Source organism: Podarcis liolepis (genome assembly GCF_965112155.1).
Source record: "Podarcis liolepis genome assembly, chromosome: 2".
Taxonomy (NCBI): Eukaryota; Metazoa; Chordata; class Lepidosauria; order Squamata; family Lacertidae; genus Podarcis; species Podarcis liolepis.
The window spans coordinates 42456772-42477330 of NC_139555.1; the positions used below are offsets into that span (position 1 = coordinate 42456772).

General features: G+C 40.7%; 2 protein-coding genes across 28 annotated transcripts in view; one reads left to right on the top strand and one right to left on the bottom strand.

The window, feature by feature from the left end:
- The window catches only part of BRD4 (bromodomain containing 4), a 78754-nt gene that overhangs the window by 38821 nt on the left and 19374 nt on the right, over window positions 1-20559 (top strand). For 5 of the 8 annotated variants that reach the window (XM_083490703.1, XM_083490706.1, XM_083490704.1 and 2 more), the window contains exons 6-12: window positions 469-758; window positions 5263-5625; window positions 9081-9209; window positions 9659-9868; window positions 11872-12071; window positions 13953-14254; window positions 15232-15342. In XM_083490703.1, the coding sequence (XP_083346829.1) occupies window positions 469-758; window positions 5263-5625; window positions 9081-9209; window positions 9659-9868; window positions 11872-12071; window positions 13953-14254; window positions 15232-15342 (1605 nt within the window). The remainder of the gene's footprint in view (window positions 1-468; window positions 759-5262; window positions 5626-9080; window positions 9210-9658; window positions 9869-11871; window positions 12072-13952; window positions 14255-15231; window positions 15343-20559) is intronic. The other 3 variants (XM_083490708.1, XM_083490710.1, XM_083490709.1) reach the window with 1 other exon arrangement.
- Window positions 8988-20559, bottom strand: part of LOC310700820 (uncharacterized protein) — a 38471-nt gene continuing 26899 nt past the window's right edge. For 5 of the 20 annotated variants that reach the window (XR_014522846.1, XR_014522850.1, XR_014522851.1 and 2 more), the window contains 5 exons: window positions 19190-19803; window positions 16098-16263; window positions 14259-14316; window positions 11041-11200; window positions 9370-9910 (listed from right to left, as the gene is read on the bottom strand). Coding sequence is in view for 1 of the 20 variants with exons in the window: in XM_083490746.1 (XP_083346872.1) it covers window positions 14268-14316; window positions 16098-16263 (215 nt within the window). In the remaining 19 variants the exon portion in view is untranslated. Of the gene's footprint in view, window positions 9204-9369; window positions 9911-11040; window positions 11201-14258; window positions 14317-16097; window positions 16264-19189; window positions 19804-20559 lie in introns of those variants that run through there. The other 15 variants (XR_014522845.1, XR_014522848.1, XR_014522852.1 and 12 more) reach the window with 11 other exon arrangements.

Consider the following 20559-nt stretch of genomic DNA (forward strand, 5'->3'; position numbering starts at 1 on the left):
CAGCTGATGATAATGAGCCAGGTAATGAGGCTCCCAGTCACACAGCCAGTCTATTTGCCCACCTTTCTCCAAGGCATAGCAATGGTTTCTCCTGGAGGGGCACAAGGCCTCCAGCTTTGTGCACACTCAACCAGTCTTGCTCAAAGTCCTTGAGGAGCCCACAGCAGGTCTAGCAAAAAAAAATAAAAAAAAAATAAAAATTCTGGAAGCAGCACTGAGAATGGTCAGCCTGTTGTGCAGACAGCTGAAGATAATGAACTAGGTAACTAGGCTATCAGCCAGCTGAAGATAATGAGCCTGGTAACAAGGCTTTCAATTACGCAGCCTCTTGATTTACCTACATCTCCCCAGCATTTCCATGGCATAGCAGTGATTTCTCTTGCAGGGGGTTGGGCTATTTGAACTACGTTTTTGCATGTGTTGAGGTTTGCTGGGTACATCACATGACGATGCTTCCTTTTCTAACAGTTACATCCAAGGCTGGAGCATCAACGGTACAGAATACAACTCAAGCATCATCCCCACCACAGACGCAGGCTTCACAGTCAAATCCTCAGCCGGTGCAAACAACTCATTCCTTTCCTTCTGTGACCCCTGACCACATTGTCCAGACGCCATTACCAACACTGGTGCCTCCCCAGCTTCCCCCACCACCACCTCCCCAGCCTCCTCCTCCCCCTCCCCCTCCTTCAGCTTCTGTCCCCCAACCCATTCAAACACACCAACCAATTATCCCAACTGCTGCACAGCCCATGAAGGTGAGTAAATTACAGCTTTGCTCTTTTGTTTCATTTTGGCAAGTGACAGTTTTAGATGAATAGGTGAAATGGTTTGCCGAAAGCCATATTGATCCAGGGCATATTTCTGCTTAAGGTTCTCTCACTACATTCTTGCAGAGTTAGGACTTCCCCCATTTAAATTTTGTTTGCCTGTAATCTTCTACCTCTGAAGGTTAAGAGCAGAGCTATATTAGAATATATGCTGCGATTGTAGAAGACCCAAGTTCTATCCTTCGTATGTCTCATTTGGGTCGGGAAAGAATTCTGCATGAGACCAATGGGAGTTGAATCTAGGTGGTAGAGCCCATCCTTTGCATTCAGAAGGTTCCAGGTTCGGTTCCTGGTATCTCTAGGCAGGCTGGGAAAGACTCTTTTTTTAAAAAAAGATGTTTAATCATTTTTTCCATACAAACATCAACCGCAAAAGACACATACAATAAAAACCATAATAATAATAACACAATTTGACAATTCAGATTTGAATACACTGATATACCTATGACTACACCTTTTAAAACAATATTTTCCCACCTCTCTCTCCTCCCCCTACTTCCCACCACCATCCGCCTTATCACTTAAATATTAGTTCCAGATTTCTTCATGTTTATCCATTCTTATTTTGTGTCGACATGCAGTTCGTTCGTATGTAGCTAATCTGTCCATATTATCAATCCATATGCTCAATGAAATCTTTTTGCAGCTCTTCCAATTCATCAAAACAAGTTTTTTTGCTTCTGATATAGCACGATACATCCATTTATTTATTTTTTGACCCCTTGAAATCTCCCATGTTTCCGTAATATAATTTAGAATTAAATTCAGTTCCTCTAAATAACAATTTCTTTTTATTACTCTTGTTATAAATATCCTCACCTCGCACCAAAATGATCTTATCATCAGGCAGTTAATCAACATATGTACTAAGTTCGTCTTTTTACTCCCACATCTCCAGCAGTTGTCTGCACTTGTTATTTTCTTCTGGTATAGTTTTGCTGGAGTCCAGTGGACTCTGAATATTATTTTCTGTTGAATAAGTCTTAATCTCAGATCCTTAGAGGCTATTTCTATTTATTTTATACTTGGCTCCCATATATTATTTGTTATCTGTACCCTTAACTCTTCACTCCATTTTTGGCTATCATATTCTAAATCATATTTCTTCCTGTTGAGTAGCGTTTTATATAGTGCAAGTGTAGAGTTTTTTGTTTTTGTTGCAAAGATTAAATCTTGTAGCAGCATGGGTGTTTCCGATGCTGCTATGGCATCAGGGCCAAACTGCCTTTCCAACATATGTTTCAATTGGATGTATTGTCATTGTGTTTCACTGGTTAATCCATACTTTACTTGGGAAAAGACTCTTGACAGAAACCCTGGAGAGCCTCTGCCAGACAGTGTGGACAATACTTGGCTAGATTGTCCAATAGTATGACTCCTATGTTTCTAAATGGAGGCATGAATAATTGTCAGTGCTGGGCTGGATGAATCATTGTACTGATTTGGTAAAAGAGAAAACTTACATTATTATATATCTTTTTCTTAAAGTTGATTCTCCTTCCCCCCAATAGTGTACCCATGCTGAGAGTAACTTCACAAATCTCATTTTACACAAACTAGTAAGCTGCAATTGGCTGGGCATTTCTGCTACGTGTGCACATTCTTAAAATTGTGTGTTTCCCGTAAAAAGCGTGAAGGAGCCTTGAGCTTTCCCTGGAAATAAAGTGGTTGAAATGTCCTCTGCTACCTTCCTAGAACATCTTTTAAAAATCTTTGAGAGAAATGTGTAACTGTGCAGTCTCACTGTCCCAGGTACGTCAGCTTGAGCTAAGTAATGCGACACCCATGAACCAGGTGCAATATGTACTCCCTCATGTGGAAGCCATGCTTTGTACCTTGAAGAACCGAAAAGCAACAAAGAGAAAAGCAAAAGTGGTGTAAGGTCCGATTAATACAGCCACTAGATGATGTATTTGATGGCTAAATGTAGACATTATTGATGTTAATGGTTAGCACAGGTTTTTATATTTGTGTGGTCGTTTCATGGGAAATTGCCCCTCTTTAGTGTGATACAGTTTTAGCCTCTCCAGTGCAGATTTTTAGATATTTGATTCCTATCATCGGTCAGGTCAGTACTGAGGTTTGACCCTTGTTTTTCACCTCTCTCTTTTACATGGAGCTTGCAAGTGAAAACCAGATCTTCCTACTACAGATAACAATTACAACATTTCTAAATGTACTTATTAGGGAATAAGCTCTATTGAGCACAGTAGGACTTACTTCTGAGTAAACTTGGATAGGATTGTGGTGAGTGTTTTGTAAAGGTAGATATAGGTAACGTGATTTTTAGACAACTATGCTTTCTCAGTTTCAAAACTGGGTGTTCAAAATTTTCATCTTGAACAGCACCATTCCAAACAGCATTCAAGTGAAATGAACCTATAATGAATTCAATTCTCAAAATGTGATGTTTTCATGTCATCAGTTCAGGAACTCTTATCATGTAAACTTAGTACCATTGGGGAGGAAATTAAAACATTCATTTTAAGTGGGCAGCATAAGCTGTCTGTTTAATAATAATTCATGGCAAGTATGTAGCACTTTAGAGTGTTTGCATCGTTTCACATGCATTATCTAAGTCAGAGGTCCTCAAACTATGGTCAGATCTGGTTTGCCAAGGTCCCGAACCCGGCCCGCCCGGCCACTGCAGAACCCGCCGCTGTCTTAATTTTTTTATAGCCATGAAACAGACTCATCGGCTCAGTGGGGCAACCCCACATTGCAAGCGCCCAACTTAAAATGGAGGTCCCTTTGAGGCAGACAAACCAAACCAATAATAATTTAAAAAAAAAAAAGATGCAACAGCAATGGTTGGAATGCAGTTCGCATGGCGATGGCGAGGCGTCTTCTGCCTGGCTCGGCTGCCCTCTTCCGCCCAGCCAACGAGACCCTGAGATGCCGCTCCCACTGCCGGGAGAAGCGGGGCCTGCGAGCTTTCTAGTTCCGACTTCGACCGCAGCTGGGCTCTGCTGGAGGGCCTAGTAGGTGGGGCGTCGCTGGGCAGCAAAGGCTGAGTTCTTCCCAAGAGAGAGGGGCTCCAGCGAGGGTTCTCGCTCCTTTCCCGCCCCAGAAACAGGCTCTTCTTGGCGTACCTTTCCCCCTCTTTCCCCTCTGAAATCTCGCAGGGGCAGGAAGCAAGAGGCACGCCGCCCTGGACCCAGCTGCAGCTCCTAGTTCCCACTCGCAGGCGCGGCCAGCCCTGAGTCGCGTGCAATTAACGCTTCCCCACGTTCCTCTTGGACTGTGTGTCTCCCTGCCTTGTGAGTGCTATGGGGGAGGCTCCTCGGAGGCAGTGGACGAAACCCATCAGCGCACAGGTTTCTCCTTTTGCTGCCCCTCCCGGGCGTTTGTGTGGGAAGAGGTGTGCATGGACAGACCTGTTCTGTAACAATCCTGCCTTCTTTGTTTTTCCTGGTTTTTTGTGCACTACAAATAAAATCCGTGCAGTATGTATAGGAATTTGTTCATATTTTTTTCAAACTATAGTCTGGCCCCCAATAGTGTCTGAGGGACAGTGAACTGGCCCTCTGTTTAAAAAGTTTGAACAAGGTATTACGACCCCCTAATTACAGATGAGAAGCAGAGACTACAGTGCAAGTGTGGGGAGTCTTTTTCAGCCCAAGGGCTGCATTCCTCATGAGCAATCTTCTGGGGGCCATATGGTGGTGGTAGTAGATGGGGCCAAGGAAAAGGTGGGCATAGCAACAGACATGACTCTAAACTCTGTATAATGGGCTACATTCCAGCCAAAAGCTTCCACGCACACACATGTTGTCCTTCACGGCAAGCATAGTCCAAGGACATTCCACACAAACAAAAGCTGACAAGGGTGCAGAGTAAGGCCAGTGAGGAGGCGTGGTCTGGGAAAGTCCCACAGTCCAGATAAAGAGGCCAGGAGGGCCTTACATTCCCCTCACCTCATGTAATACTTTACTTAAGGCCACCTAGTGAATTCATGGCTAAGACAAGATTTGAACCAGGGACTTCATGGCACACAACTTCACTGCTGGCCCCCATATTTCACTACACTGGATATTAAGATTTTTACGTGATTTTTGTTTCTCTTTTTCTGTAAACTTGATACTTGCGTTGAATTATATACTTGGCCTAACTATAGTTAAGCAGACATATTTTCTAGAAATCAAAAGTGAGGCAAGGGTTAAGAGCTACCTTTGAGAGGACTCTGCATGTTCTTTTCTCTTTGTTTTTCTTTTTATTTAGCTTTTATCTTATTGTATCATAAAAAGCTTTATTAAAATCTTATGGGGAAAAGTGAACCTAGTCCAATGCCATTTTTGTGGGAAGTGTTTGTGATGGTGTTTTCCCCTTCTTATGCGGAGTATTTACTCAGTTGTGAGGATTTCACTTGATCCTATCTAGCCAACACAAGTAACAGAAGGCTACATAGAGTGTCTGCTTGCTTTTGCAGACAAAAAAAGGCGTGAAGAGGAAAGCAGACACTACAACTCCAACAACAATAGACCCGGTTCATGAGTCCTCATCACTGCCCACAGAACCCAAGGCTGCCAAGACAGGTCCACGAAGAGAAAGCCGACCAGTGAAGCCGCCTAAGAAGGATGTTCCAGACTCTCAGCAGCATGTAGTAGAGAAGAGTAGCAGTAATAAAGTGTCAGAGCAATTAAAATATTGTAGTGGCATCATAAAAGAGATGTTTGCTAAGAAGCATGCTGCCTACGCCTGGCCCTTCTACAAACCTGTGGATGTGGAAGCACTTGGGCTTCATGATTACCGTGATATCATTAAGCATCCCATGGATCTGAGCACAATTAAAGTAAGTGTAGTTTTAAGCTGTGCATGTAATCTTCTCTGAAAGCCAATACCCACACATTTATACACCTTGTAAGTTATGAAGGAACTGTACCTGTGTTTGCTTGTGCAAGCATGTGCTTGTTCACTGTGTAACTTTAAAATGTTGCTAGACTCCCAGCTCCCATCATCCCTAACCCTTGGCTTTGCTGGTTGAGACTGACAGGAGTTTGATTTCAGCAATATCTGGAATGTGAGGGAGCATCATCTGTTTATATTCTTCTTTGTGGATAGGGAGGCTTGATTACTGATTTTGTAGTTCCTCTGGTTTAGACAAGTATTCTTGGCCCTTTTGTCCAGTTACAGTATTTTCAGCTTAATTTCCACTAGAAGGGAGGGTTTGATTTTGGTTGTTGGATGCAAAAACAACTATGTATGCTGGTCTGTGAAAAATCTTAGGTGCAGTTAGATGCACAAATCTTGATCAACCTTGGGATATCTACAGAGGCTGCAAAAAGTAGCAGTGAAAGTGACTAGCTTTTCTTCTTCCTCTTCAGCAAGTCCAAAGTACTATCTTTACTGTGGAGGTGACACTAGCAAGTGATTAAGAAACCATTGGCAGTTTTCATCTTACAGTGAAAGAGCTTCTCCCTATAATCAGACTTCTCAGCGTCACCACAAATAGGTTATTAATTTCATATCAATTTCAGTCCCACCATGAAGGGACTTCTCCTATCTGTAGCCTTTGCTCAGAGTTAGTATGCTGCTACCATAGGACTTTCCAGAACCAGCAGCAAATGTGCAAGCAATTGTACTACCAGGGTGGAGCTGGGGGACAGTTTTCTTGGCAGGGAGAGCACAGATGCTCAGAAGGTGTTCCAGAGCTCACCGTCAATTAATATATAATGTAGCACAGTGGGAAAGCTATGTAGTTAGAAATCAAAATAGGTTTTGTACACCTGTTAGTGCAGAAAATAATGGCAACTTTCTCGACGGAATAGAAAAGGGAAAAGTAGAAAGATTAGGAGATGATGCTTCACTAACGAGTTGAAAGGCTGAATAGGATATAAAGCTGTATAGGACTCTGATGACACATGTTCAGTATTAATACATAATAATAAGACTTGCGACAAAATGTTGCCATGTAGAATGCTCCTTTTTAGGGTTCAAGCCATGCTTTCTATGATATAGCACAACTATGGTAAAGTAGTCACCATCCCCATCTAATGGGTATACCACATTGTCACATACTCAAAGGGTACGTACCAAGGCAAGTATGGGTCAAGTCCAAAAGCAGAAACTACAAGGCTGAATAGCCATAGGCATGTAATGTGATGAAATACAAGTAGATGGTTGGATTTTAAGCATTAGAGGGCCAGAAGCAGAATTAAATGGTCAAAGCCATTCAGAGAGTCAGTTTCTGAAGGATAATATAGGTGAGGCACACAAGTTTGTTCTTAGCAGAGTTGCTCAGACTGGAGCCATACATAAGGTCTTATTTAATACCAGTAGCACCATTATTGGCTTCCAAGCTCAGCTATTTCATCTGCAGTTTCTCTTTCTGATGCTATCAGTGTAACACTGCAGCAACTAAGTTTGACAGTCATTTCATCCATAAGAATTGGGGGGAGGGGGGTTCGTTTTGGTTACTCCACTGACTTTCATTGGCTGTGCTGCTTATATAGAAATTAATACAGGAAGAAATTCTTCTGGCTTTTTCTTTGTCAGGTTCAGCTTAGGGCTGTGGAGTTCCTAGTTGGTCACCTTGTCTGTGCCTAAGGCTTTGCTGTGTGGAAGTGGGGAATGAGGATGAACTACAGAGAAGTAAACATTTTCTGTTTTTGTAAACCAGGCTTCTTGTCAGGACTATAGGTCTCCTTTTAAAAGTAATTATTAAGACAGATTTGATGTGAAGAAGAGGAATAAATTAATTGAGTCTTGTTAATAATTTTGGTGCCGAAAAGAATAGGTAGGTAGAGGAATAAATTTGCTAAAGGGAAAAGAGGATGAATTGATGAAAAAAAAGTCTCTTCAGACTTCTGGGGGGTGGTATAGACACACCAGCATGGTCAAGAGTGCACTGGCTGCCTGTATTAATGTGGCTATCCCATACATCGGAGACATTGTGGACCAAATTGCCCCAAGATGCTATGTGTAGTTTTTGTCAACTGTGCTGCGTTCGTATCAGGGTTGGTGCAAGAGATTGCGTCACCTAAGCTGCTGTTGCCCATTCTCTTCATTGCTGTGCTAGCTATAGCACCTCTCCCCCCCCCCCCTTGGCTTTCTGTCTTGTTTTTTTGCTGCTACTTCAGGATGCATTGATCTGACATACTGACATTCACTCACTCACACATGTAGTTACATTATGTTGCGGCGCCAACAAGGCTTCCAGCTCTTACCTCCTTCCTCCCTGCCTAGTTCTAGGAAGGACCTGGAGGGATCCTTGCCTCCAAACAATGAATCTGAGATTGGGGTGGGGGACCATGAAAACACATGGGGTGCTGCAGTTTGCTGCAATGCTTAATGATACTAAAAATGGAATCAGGGAGCTTAAAGTTACTGCAACTCCCTCCAGTCTTAGGTATTATTAGCTGCCACCACAAACCATGGCAGCACATGCACTTTCGTGGCTACTCTGCCCAAAATGCTTTGCTCTGAGAGATGTAACTCCGCCCCCCTCCATTAGTCTTTCCTGGAGGGAGGAGAGAGCTTCAGCGAACAGGCAGGAGCAGGGCCAGCCAAGAGAGGTAAGCAATGGGCTTCAGGTGGTGTAATTTGCAGTTGCCTGATCACTAATGGAAGGGCCAACCCAGATTTTCATTGACCTTCCCTTATAGTGGTAACATCCATCTTCTTAGCATAATAAAGAACTTAACATGCAGCTGTAGTGCAAGTACTATTCAAGTAATCTACTCCTGTAGGTGAGGAAAGATGAGATCTTACTCTATTTCTTATCCCTATTTGTTTCTTGCAATAGCTGCCCCTTCTGGCTGCTGGGAAGAGGCAGTCTCCTGAGTCTTACACTGTGCTACTCAGTGCATCTGGCCGGCTTTTCAAAGACAGTGAGGATATATAACTGTGGGATTTTAAAAACTTATTACTTAAAAGATTTCTATGTTTCTGCAGTAAGAATGCCAACATTCTGTGAATTGCTTTTTAGACTTCTTTCCAGACTGGGCAAATACCTTTCAAGGATCTACTGTGCTAGTGCACATGTCCTATAATAGATTGCTCTCCACAACACTGAGTGTTGTGAGAAACTTCTGAGCATTGTAAAGAGTAGTTTACTGCATGGTACTGCAAACACCTCTAAAGTATAACCATTGCCTGTAATAAATCTTGCTGTAGCTTCCTTGTGCATATACCCACAGAGAGACAGACACGTGATAGAAGTGCAAAATATTGGTTTCATTGTTCCATATTCTTCATATATTGTATTTGAAATATTAATGGCAGAATTTTATTTTTTTACATTTGTAGTCGAAACTGGAGAACCGGGATTATAGAGATGCTCAGGAATTTGCAGCTGATGTCAGATTGATGTTTTCCAATTGTTACAAGTATAATCCTCCTGATCATGAGGTGGTTGCTATGGCACGGAAACTGCAGGTAAAGAAAATATTTCTTTAAAATTAAGTTCTGTATTAAAATGTTACTTTTTAAGAGTTCAACAAAATCTAATTATCAGAAAAAAATACTGAAATAATAAACTAACATAAAACATGCAACTATAAGCACCAAATATATACATTACTCTAGGCAAAAAATGTATCTGTAAAATATGCACACACCATTTATTTTTCACTAGGGTCTCGGACATGAGGCCTCGTTTTGAGAAAAGCTCAAAACCTGGTTGACAAACTTTGTGGGGAAAGAGGAGGAATGTGATTCTATTGAGTCTTCTGGCTTGTATCCACTGAGCATGGTATCCTACTGGACTGCCTTTCTGCATTTGGAACTAGGGATACCACTGGTGATTCCACTTTGGGGGAAGTAGTATCCTAAAGGTGGTTGCCGAGTGGGGATTAATGTATATATTGCTTATTGTATTTCTCCAGGATGTATTCGAGATGCGTTTTGCTAAAATGCCAGATGAGCCTGAAGAACCTGTGATTCCAGCTTCCTCTCCAGTAGTGGTGCAGCCTCCACCCAAAGTGCCCCCACCTTCATCCAGTGATAGCAGCAGTGACAGCTCCTCTGATAGTGACAGTTCATCCGACGATTCTGAAGAAGAACGAGCTCAGCGGCTAGCAGAGCTCCAGGAACAGGTAGTCTATTTATGCTTCAGAATCTGCATCACCTTTGGTCCACTTACCGTATTTTTCTCTCTATTACACGCAGATTTTTTCTTCTAAAAAGGAAGGGGAAATGTCTGTGCGTGTTATGGAGCGAATGTGGGGGGGGTCCCTGGAGCCGATTAGGGGAGCGCAGGAACAAAAATCAGCAAAAATCAATCGTGCGTTGTGTCCGAGAGGGAAACCTGAAAAGAGGAAGTTGCAGCTTTCCTGCCCACCCTCCTCTGTTTCGTTGCTGTGTTTGCTCAAACGGAACAAAGAGCAGGCAAATCCCCTCCCCTCCAGGCAAGCAGAGGGGAAAGCAGAGGTCTTTCCTTCTAGTAATTCCTCTCTGTGCTCCTCGCAGGCAGCCAGAAAGCATGCAGGAGGAGAGAGAAAGCTGGCTTCGGTTTGTGGAAACTTTTGCCTTTCTTTCCTCCCTCCCGTAAAATCCCTCTCCTGCTTTCTTAGCCAGCTGCTTCTCTGCACAACGCTCTCTTGTCCCTTCTGTGTTTTTCCTTCACTCCCCACTTAAAATGTAGTTACAAAGCATGGATCCACATGGATCCTCAGGATCTTTGCATTGGGCCACCCCAAATTCACCATCAGATCACATAGCAGCCTGCCCCCCCAAAATCACACACCCACTGTTGCCTGGGGCTGCAATGGTGCAAAAACGTGGTTAAAAAGCATGGATCCACATGGATCCTCAGGATCTTTGCATTGGGCCACCCCAAATTCACCATCAGATCACATAGCAGCCTGCCCCCCAAAAATCACACACCCACTGTTGCCTGGGGCTGCAATGGTGCAAAAATGTGGTTAAAAAGCATGGATCCACATGGATCCTCAGGATCTTTGCATTGGGCCACCCCAAATTCACCATCAGATCACATAGCAGCCTGCCCCCCCAAAATCACACACCCACTGTTGCCTGGGGCTGCAATGGTGCAAAAATGTGGTTAAAAAGCATGGATCCACATGGATCCTCAGGATCTTTGCATTGAGCTACCCCAAATTCACCATCAGATCACATGTCTGTGGCCACAGCATGAAGCACAAAAACGATACATCCACTGTTTCATTCAGAATTTTTTTTCTTGTTTTCCTCCTCTAAAAACGATGTGCGTGTTATGGTCAGGTGCGTGTTATAGAGCGAAAAATACGGTAACTGCAGTTTTCAGGTTTGGAGTAAGGATCTGTTCAGTTCCCTGTATACCCAACCATGTGCAAAGTCTTGGTCTTCTGGCCCACATTGGAGTTCATTATTTTGCAAGCCTGCAACTTGAGACTTCAAAGGAGGAAGAGAACCCAAAGTTCTCAGATCTGTAGCAGGTGAGAAGGGAGAAAAGTGAACATATGTTCTTTATAGCCAGTTATCATGAGCTTTTTATCCCAGGACTTACTTTTACTTAAAAGAATCAGGCAGAGTTTACTTTCACACATTCCTCTTGTATGTACTATTGAATTCTAGTGTGAAAAGAGTCTGGAATCACTTTGGGTCTATAATTTTTGAGTGGCCTGTTTGACTGAGTTTTCCAGCTTTGAAGCTAGAAAGCTGCTGGGACAATCTCTGCCCACCTTTCTAGCTTCAAAGTTGAAAGGCAGGATTGGTTGCTGACTATGGACAGCACCACACTTTGCTTTGTGAGTAAAATTGTTGAAGCCTGAGAGTCACACTCTTTGCACTGTTGATATGATGTGAGGAGAGAAGAAGCATGGAGAATATTGACCTTCCATGGCTGTCTTAATTGCTTTAGCAACTAGAGTTAAACACTTCCTTGTTTCTTCCTTTCCTGCTCAATAGACAATATTGCTCATGTAGAATGGATGATCTTGATAACATTACACACAAAACTCTTAGTAAAAAAGCAGTTAGATGGGCACCAAAGTAAGCAGAGGGATCAGCACTTTTTCCTTCTTTTTTTTTTTGCAAGGGGAGATTAAAATGAAGAGATCAGAACAAAATTGTATTGATCTTTATGTCCACTCCTTAGCTTAAAGCAGTGCATGAGCAGTTGGCTGCCCTGTCCCAGCCGCAGCAGAACAAACCAAAGAAGAAGGAGAAAGACAAGAAAGAAAAGAAAAAGGAGAAGCACAAAAAGAAAGAAGAAGTAGAAGAGAATAAAAAAAATAAAACCAAGGATCCACCACCTAAGAAGGCCAAGAAAAATAATGGCAGTAACAGTAACTCAAGGTCAGCCTTCTGTGTTGAAATCTATAGTTTATTTGATTTGTTTGGACTGAAGAACAAGTGTGTTGTCAGGATTATGGCAAAACTTCCAATACTTCAAATATCTAAAACCTCTAGTTGAATTCACATTATTTTCAACCATATAGTATTATGAAAGTAAAACTCTAGTTATAAAGCACTACCATTTATTTGAGCTTTCTTGGCTTTTAGGAAAACTAAGTATGTACAGGATTTTGGTTTTAGCAGATCCTTTACCTGATACAAAGGCTTACTCCAGCAGTCTCCAGTTTGCGCTCTAGATTTTAAGGAGCAATTGAGGACTTTTTGCATGTTAGAAAACCTTAGTATCAGCAAAATCATTTCAAGCAGTCCTTGAACAAACTGCTGTGTTGGGAAATTGTAATTATGAGGCTGTATCCAACTACGTTGTACTTGAGTACACATTGAAATTAATCTACCTAATTTAGACATGTCCATTAATTTCTATGGGTCTATTTCAGTGGATCTATTCTGAGCATAACAAACATTGGATGCAACCCATGATTTATATTGATATATTTGTTCTATATAAGGCCTATATTTTAAGATGCAGAGATCAGCACCCAGTGAGAATTGCATGCCTTTCCGTTTTAGAGTGAAGACATAAATTTCTCTGAACTGGCTCCTGGAGTTTTGTCAAATGTGTGTGTTCACTGTGGAATAGGACTACATGTTTTAAAAAAACCCAGAAACAAAGTTTAGGTTTAAATATAATTAACAGTTAGCTTTTTTAAAAAATAATAATAATGTTGAGCTGCCAACTGCTATGAGGAGCAAATGGCAGTATAGAGAGTAAATAGGTCTGGAGCAAATTCTGTCCCACTGAGTGGTTCTTTTGGGTCTCTGTGCAGTCCCACTCACGGGGTTTTGCACTTGCACAGAGCCCACTCCAGGAACATTCTAGACCTCAAGGCAAGGAGCTGACATTCTTGCCCCTCCCTTGGGGGAACTTTTTGAACTGTCTGGATATCTATCAGGTGATGACCTAATTTCTATACTCAGTTTAAGTCATCTCCTTAATGTGCTGTGGCACCTACAAGAGTGTAGTCTCTATTGCAAATATAGCACATCATTATCTATGCTATTCCTCCCTTACCCACTTTCATAACAAACTAAGATTGCTTTTGCATTCTGCAAATATGAGTTGCTCATAATAGAGAGCCAGTGTGGTGTAGTGGTTAAGAGCGGTAGTCACGTAATCTGGGTAACCGGGTTCGCGTCTCCGCTCCTCCACATGCAGCTGCTGGGTGACCTTGGGCCAGTTACACTTCTTTGAAGTCTCTCAGCCCCACTCACCTCACAGAGTGTTTGTTGTGGGGGAGGAAGGGAAAGGAGATTGTTAGCCGCTTTGAGACTCCTGAAGGGGAGTGAAAGGCGGGATATCAAATCCAAACTCTTCTTCTTCTTCTTCCCCTGTGATTTTTTTCTTCTTTTGCTATATATCATTTTATATGTACTGTTATTTTGCTGAAACAGTAATACTTTTACTGTTTAGTATTCCCCCTTAGTATTCAGTGATTTTCATATATATTATCTTGGTAATCCTTACATTAACTCTGGAAAAGAGGTCATTATTGTTTCCAAATTGCAAGTGGATTGAGGGTATGAGATGATGGCTTGTCTAAGGCCACCTAGTAAGGCTATATAACTAAGGTAAGATTTGAACTATAAAGTTATTGACTTTCAGCTTAGACTATTAGGCATTTGACTATACCAGATTTCAGAATATAGTAGACAATGCTAACAAATTGCAAACATAATTAACAACACACTTTAGAATAGCATTTTGCTGTCTGTTTAAAATCATTGTTTTGTAAAATAATGCATTAATAATTGTTCTTTAAGTAGTAAGAAGGAGCCTGTGACTCTGAAGAACACCAAGCCACCTCCTGCTTATGAGTCTGAGGAGGAGGAGAAATGTAAACCAATGTCTTATGAAGAAAAGAGACAGTTGAGTCTGGACATTAACAAACTCCCTGGCGAAAAACTAGGCCGGGTTGTCCATATCATCCAGTCAAGAGAACCCACGCTGAAAAACTCCAATCCCGATGAGATTGAAATTGACTTTGAGACATTAAAGGCATCCACATTGCGGGAGCTGGAAAGATATGTAACATCTTGTTTACGGAAAAAGAGGAAACCTCAAGGTACCTTTCAAGCTCAGAGCAGTTGTGTTACATTCCAGCGCTGTGTATTAAATCTCTTTCCACTGTATAGAGAGATGGGGGAACATATTAGTATTCAGGCACTATAAACTCATGCAAGGAAAAAGCATCCCTCATTCCGGAGTTGCAGCCATTCCAGCAAATGATGGATTAGATTAGTAATAAAGAACAGATCTATTAGATGTTATCACTGGACTTTCTTGATGGCCTATGATACAGGCCATTGAATCATAGTGTTTCTCAGTTTATAACTATATTACAAATATTTTCTCTTTAAACAGCTATAAAAACATACCATATTTCTATTTTATGCCATTGTAGCCTATTTCAACTGTTTTGTAACACTTACGAATGTTCTATTTATTACGAGACTGTTCACCACAACCAAACACAAAAACTTTTTTTTAGTTGCAGATAATATTTCTAAGACCATAGGTTGGTATCTTATAAAGCAATGAACCAAGGCTCTATGATACTTCTCCATTGCTGGAAATTATTAAAAGTTTTTGTATTAATAATTGACTATTTTCGCATACACATTATTCAAAGGAAGGACAAACTTTCTAAAAGTGGTGCACAGCAGAAAATAAATGCATTTTGAAGTAGTTATTACTATTTGAGAAATCTGACAGTTTTTAAAAGGTTTCCTTTTTTGTATCTAGAGTCCCATTAATTCTGCGTTGTTTTTAAAGGACTATATAACAAGGCAAACTTTTCTTTTACATGTTTTATGTTGAAGCCTTGGAAAGAAAAAGAACAGCATGGCAGCTCATTCTCCCTGCCCTTTTGAAAGTATTGCTTCATTTAGGCCAGTTAAAAACATATCAGTATGCACAAATCCTCCACAGGGAAAAGAGTAGCAAGGCCATAGTGTTTAAGGGGAATACTGCATAGCACAAGAATGGGTTCTGGATTATATTCTTATCCAATGACAATATTGTGCTATTATCTTCTTGCAGCAGAGAAAGTGGATGTAATTGCTGGTTCCTCTAAAATGAAGGGGTTCTCCTCCTCAGAGTCTGAGAGTACCAGTGAGTCCAGCTCCTCCGACAGTGAAGATTCAGAAACAGGTTAGATGCAGATTATTTATAGACTCAGTCCTATACCTGTTTCCTGTATAAATAAATATGTTTTTAGTATGGCTTCGTCTTCTTAATTTTTTTAATTTTTATTTGGTCTTTGTAAAGCAGTATATACAGTATATTTTCTGTATACGAAGCTTACCCAGTTTGGATCCAACGTTATAAAGAGGGTATCACATCTGATTGCTTCAAAATGCACTGAACAATGCTTTATTAATTTAGGATGGCAGAGCCACTTTATAATTCGTGCTACGGTACCATTTTATGTGTCTGATGGTTCAGATTCACAGCTTTAAAAAAAGAATATTTTCTAAACCGGCTTCTCATCTAATAGAGAGTAAGATACACTTTTATTAGTGAACGTTCAGTCAGCTTGCCAGAGGGTAGATACAGTGTATGATCGTGTATTGGAAAGATGGCATTGAGAAGTTATTGGAAAAAATAGACTGAATGCAGGGCAATCATCGTACTGAAAAGCTTTGTTATTTCTGATTAACATTCCCTCACTATATTTTTGCTGTTAACTTTGAGAGCTCTTACAGGTTTCATTTGATACTCCTCATGTGACCCTAAAGTTGTTGTTTTTTTATTTGAAGGATGCACTTAGTTTCGTGCTAACAATCAATATTTTAAAATGAATAAGTATGGCAGAATAAAATTCTGTGCACTCTTTGCATTAGACCTGCAGTTCTCGCATGAACTGCAAAAGCATTTTACAGTAAGTTCTTCAAAGATTGACTTACCTTAAGGTTTTATTCATCAAAGCCATAGGCTGGATCCAGACTTTGGATTCAGCAGTGGGTTCCTTCTGGTGGAGAGCAGGGAGGTGATTTTTGTCAATTACATCCTTCTCACTGTAATCCCCAAAGCCACTTGCCTGTGGAATTGTGTGAGATGTGGTGCTGGCGACTGCAGGGGAAGGTGTAATCATATTTTAGGATAGGCTTGCACATTAGTGTGCTGAGGGTGGGTGGGGAAAAATTAACATTTTCAATTAGTATAAGCAGTAATAGTTTCACTGACCTTTTCCTATGTTTAAAATGGTAAATTGTGTTCAACTGAAATTCTAGAAGACACTGTTCTGTGTTGCAAAAGGAGCTTCTATAGACTGCAAGAGGCCCATTCCTAGTATCTATATACATATGTGAAAAGGCCCTTGAGTTTGTTTAGAGATAAAGATTGATGATGATGATGATGACGATGACGATGATGATTCCTAGGGTGTTTTTCCCCAATGTTGGCAGGAATGATAGGAATTTGGCTATGCAGATAATAGGACAGTCAGATGCAAAAGAGGACAAAGGCCCTTTCCTGCATTTTTAACAACTGCGTAGAAGGAATTTTAGTTGGTGTACCTTATCATGCAATCTACACCTGCAGAACTTCTCTCTTCTGCAAAACTATTAAAGGTGCATGAGCTGTATTCTCTCTTGCATCTGGTTGCCCTAGCAGGTACTTTTCAGAAGATGCTTTTAAATGAAAAATTATTTTCAGATTTATTTGATCTTCCATGTTTTGTTTTTTACTCTGTTCCTTGGACTGTCTTGAATTTCAATAGCAAGCTTATTTAAATGGCAATTAGACTAGGTTTTCTGTGAAACAAAAATGCTCTACCAGTTTATATGTGAGTAAGGTATTTTACAGTATAAGTTTGATTAAATACTTTATTTGTGTTGTTCTTAAAACATAAATTTATATGATTTAAATGCTTTTTTTCATATTGATCAGAAATTGGTACTAGGAGATGTTCTCCAGCTCTTGATCAGCCCTAAAACAAAGGTCCCTGACTGGTAGAAGAAAAAGGTCTCATTTTAACTTGTACAGTTTGTTTTCTCAAAGCAAGTTTGATCTCATTAGAGTGAATTTAACTTAAGAATTCTCAAGTGTTCATAGTAGACATAAGAGTAAATTGAGGCTTTCCCCCAGAACATTCATTTTTATGCTTTAAAAAACAAAAACAAGAGAGGCAGAAAGCTTGGTCTGCATTTTACTATCAGGTCACAAACCTTGCTAGCAATGCTTGTATACAAGAATGTATTTAGTTATCCAATCTGAATGATATTTATGCCTACCCAGGTGCCTAATAAGCATAATATATTTGAATGACTCAGAAAAGAGTGACATATTCCTGCTTTTCTCTCACCAGTTTTTAGATAATGCTTATAAAAACAAGTGGCATAAACACTTTTAATTTAAAAAGCAGTTTGGGAATCTGGTGAAAGCATTTCAAAAAGCATCTACCTGTGGTGTATACTTGGTATTTTCCCTCTGGGAGTCCCTTTAAAAAATTATTGCAAAATTCCTGTTGCTTTTTAAACTTGGGGGATGTTAAAAAGTTTGGTGTTCTTTTGGACAAGTGCCAAGAAGAGGTGGGTATGTGCAGGTGCTACAGATACCATGACCAAAGCAGGCAGTAAAAAGAGGAACTTTTCCACAGTGGAACACAAATTATGGAAATTCCATCCTAGATACATCTTCCCCGTTTTTATTTATTTGCAACAGTTTGACTCACTGTGTTGGTTGTTTTAATTTGCTATGGGTTTTTTTTATATAAGCAACCTTCAAGATGACTTTTGTGTGGGGGACAGGGTTATCCTGGGATGTCTCCAGTGTATTACATAGTATTTTAATTCTGCTTGTTTTTATACCTGTTTTAGTTAAAAACATTAACCATGCCTGAGGTAATAGAGTTCTATGTATGGGGAAACTCTGTTGTACTTTTCAAAGTTTGTAAAACTAACAATTGAGACCGTATACCAATTTCACATTAAAATATTGTAGCGCAGGGTTATTTCAGATGTAACATCTGATTTTGAGGTTGAAGTCCACTTCAGGGGATTTAAGTTTAGTTTCGTAATGCATTGATTGCCCACACATGTTCTTTGTGCATGTTTGGTTATACGCAATGTGTCATATACTGAGTATAAATAGGAAGTGTGGATTGTGTCCAATTAAATCATTGCACATACAGTATGACTTCTGTGACTACAAGTGAACCCGCCCTTCTCCCCCAGCACTCCCAGTCAGCTCCAGGAGTTCCCCTGGGCCTTCAGAGCAGATTGGGAGGAGGGGAGGAGAGTTCCATTATTTTCATGGAAGTCATTCTGCATGTGCAGTGATTTAGTTGCATATAACCCATTGATTTCTTCCACAATCATCCAAATCAATAGAGCACTTTATACTTGGGGAGGGAAAGGGATTTAAAGTGTTGGGGAATCCCTGTTGCACAGAAAAATCATATAAGCCATAGGAAACAATTTTATCTAGTGGCATCAATTAGCCATCATTCATATAGGTGAATCCAACTAAATTTATTTGGGATTTTTGCTGCATTAGAAAGGTTCAAAGAGTCTAATAATAAGATAGACCTTTCTTACCAATATTTGAATTGTTTTAAACTTTTACTTAAAAGGCTTGTTAATTCTGTCCAACAGTGTTGCTCTGATGACGGTGTCTGTCAACAGAATAGGAAGGGGAGCAATGTTCATCAATTCTCCTTCCTTCTCTGCTGATCCCTCCACACCTGTAAATCTCTTCTGTCCAAAGGATTTCCCAACCCTCTGGGGCAGGTTTTGGGAAGGCAGTTGCAGGATGGATCCAGAGTGTCCCATCCGCAGAAAGAACTGAGTGGGGAGGAGGCCTGCCTCACCTCCTGTGCTGTTCTGGTAACGCTGTGGAGCAGCTTACAGGGGGCTGGCTTCAGGAGGGAGGAGAAATTTGCAAAACTTGCCTCACGCCCAGAGGGAGTGTCCCATGAATAGAACTCCACTCATAGGAACTCTTAGGTCCCATAAAATATGTATGGTTTTAAATCAGATATAAAACAAGGCATTACCTTGGGTTTGATTGTTGTAAACGGCTTGTAGAGGTATCTTAATCTCTTAATCTGTGCTGCTGGTGACAGTTAGATGCCCATCTGCTGACCTTGCTGTCTACACCCATGGAAAACTTAGCAAGTGGAAATCTAGCATGGTGGTGGCCTCACTGGCGGTAGAAAGCACAGGGCCTTGAAATGGGGGGGGGAGCAGAGTTGGCTATGGATCTGCTTAGATTCAAAGCTGCTTCATTTCTCTGAGAGGGACCTCATCTAGGCCCCTTACCTAAATCAGTCTGGAGCTGGCATTACTAACCCCTCATTATCAAAACAGGGCTATTGAAATAATTAAAGCACTTTCAATTTTAGCTGGACTTTGATATGTTGATGCTTTTTTATTTTTTGTGAATTCTTCTTTCTTCTTTTGTCTTGACTTGCAAACAATAGACTCTTGTTACATGAGCCTAGTTCTCAAGACCCAGCAGGTGAGGATCTAAGAGCAGGTTCAGACTTCAGGTGAAGAGTAGATTCAGTTGTGAATTCACCCCATGTGTCGTAAGTGGTCTCAGTCCACAAGAGAAGCAAACTTAACTATGAGGTACTCCATCATAGTTTAGACTAGTGCTTATCTGAACCTGAGGAGGAAGAAGAAACAGGATTGTATCCAAGTAAACTCTACTGAGAGTAGAGCTACTGAAATGATTAGATCTAAGTTAGTATGAACTTAGTTGGCTACAGCCCAGAGTTTGCCCTGTCCTTGTAATTAGAGTATGTTCTTACTTGAATGAGCCTTCAGTGTTCTTCAGTAGCATTTGATATCTTGGAATAAATTAGAGCACCTTCACCAAATGAATTTACAGTAATACTTTCAGTATGACCCCATCTGACAGCTTTCTCCAAATTGCTTTTTAATTCTGGAACCTGTGTTACAGGAAATGAGAAACATTTCCAGTTAAATATGTTGAACTGTGAAATTTTCAACAACAGATAAACTTCCAAATGTCATGCATTGTGGCTGGCTAAATCTTAGCATATGGTAGACAAGTATCTTTTTGCAGTTTGCTTCTTTCTCATCAAGCTGCCTTTGATTTGGATTGAGTACAATATTACTCCCTTTTACTGGTTGTCATGTAGCTTGTGGTCTGTTGCAGACTTTGTTCTGTGTCTGAACTCATGTGACTCCAGTTTCTTACATACATTTATGACCTCTCAGCATGTTACTTAAGAGTTATCTAGGCTGATGGAGACCTTTGCAAAAAAAATTTAGATCCCTGTTTTGGTTTATACCCACAGAGTTGTTTGTTACATGAGAAGCCTCTTCTATGAGTAAACATTCTTATATGCTATGACCATGATCTAGAGGTATGTGCGCACCAGAGTTTTCTTGTCTG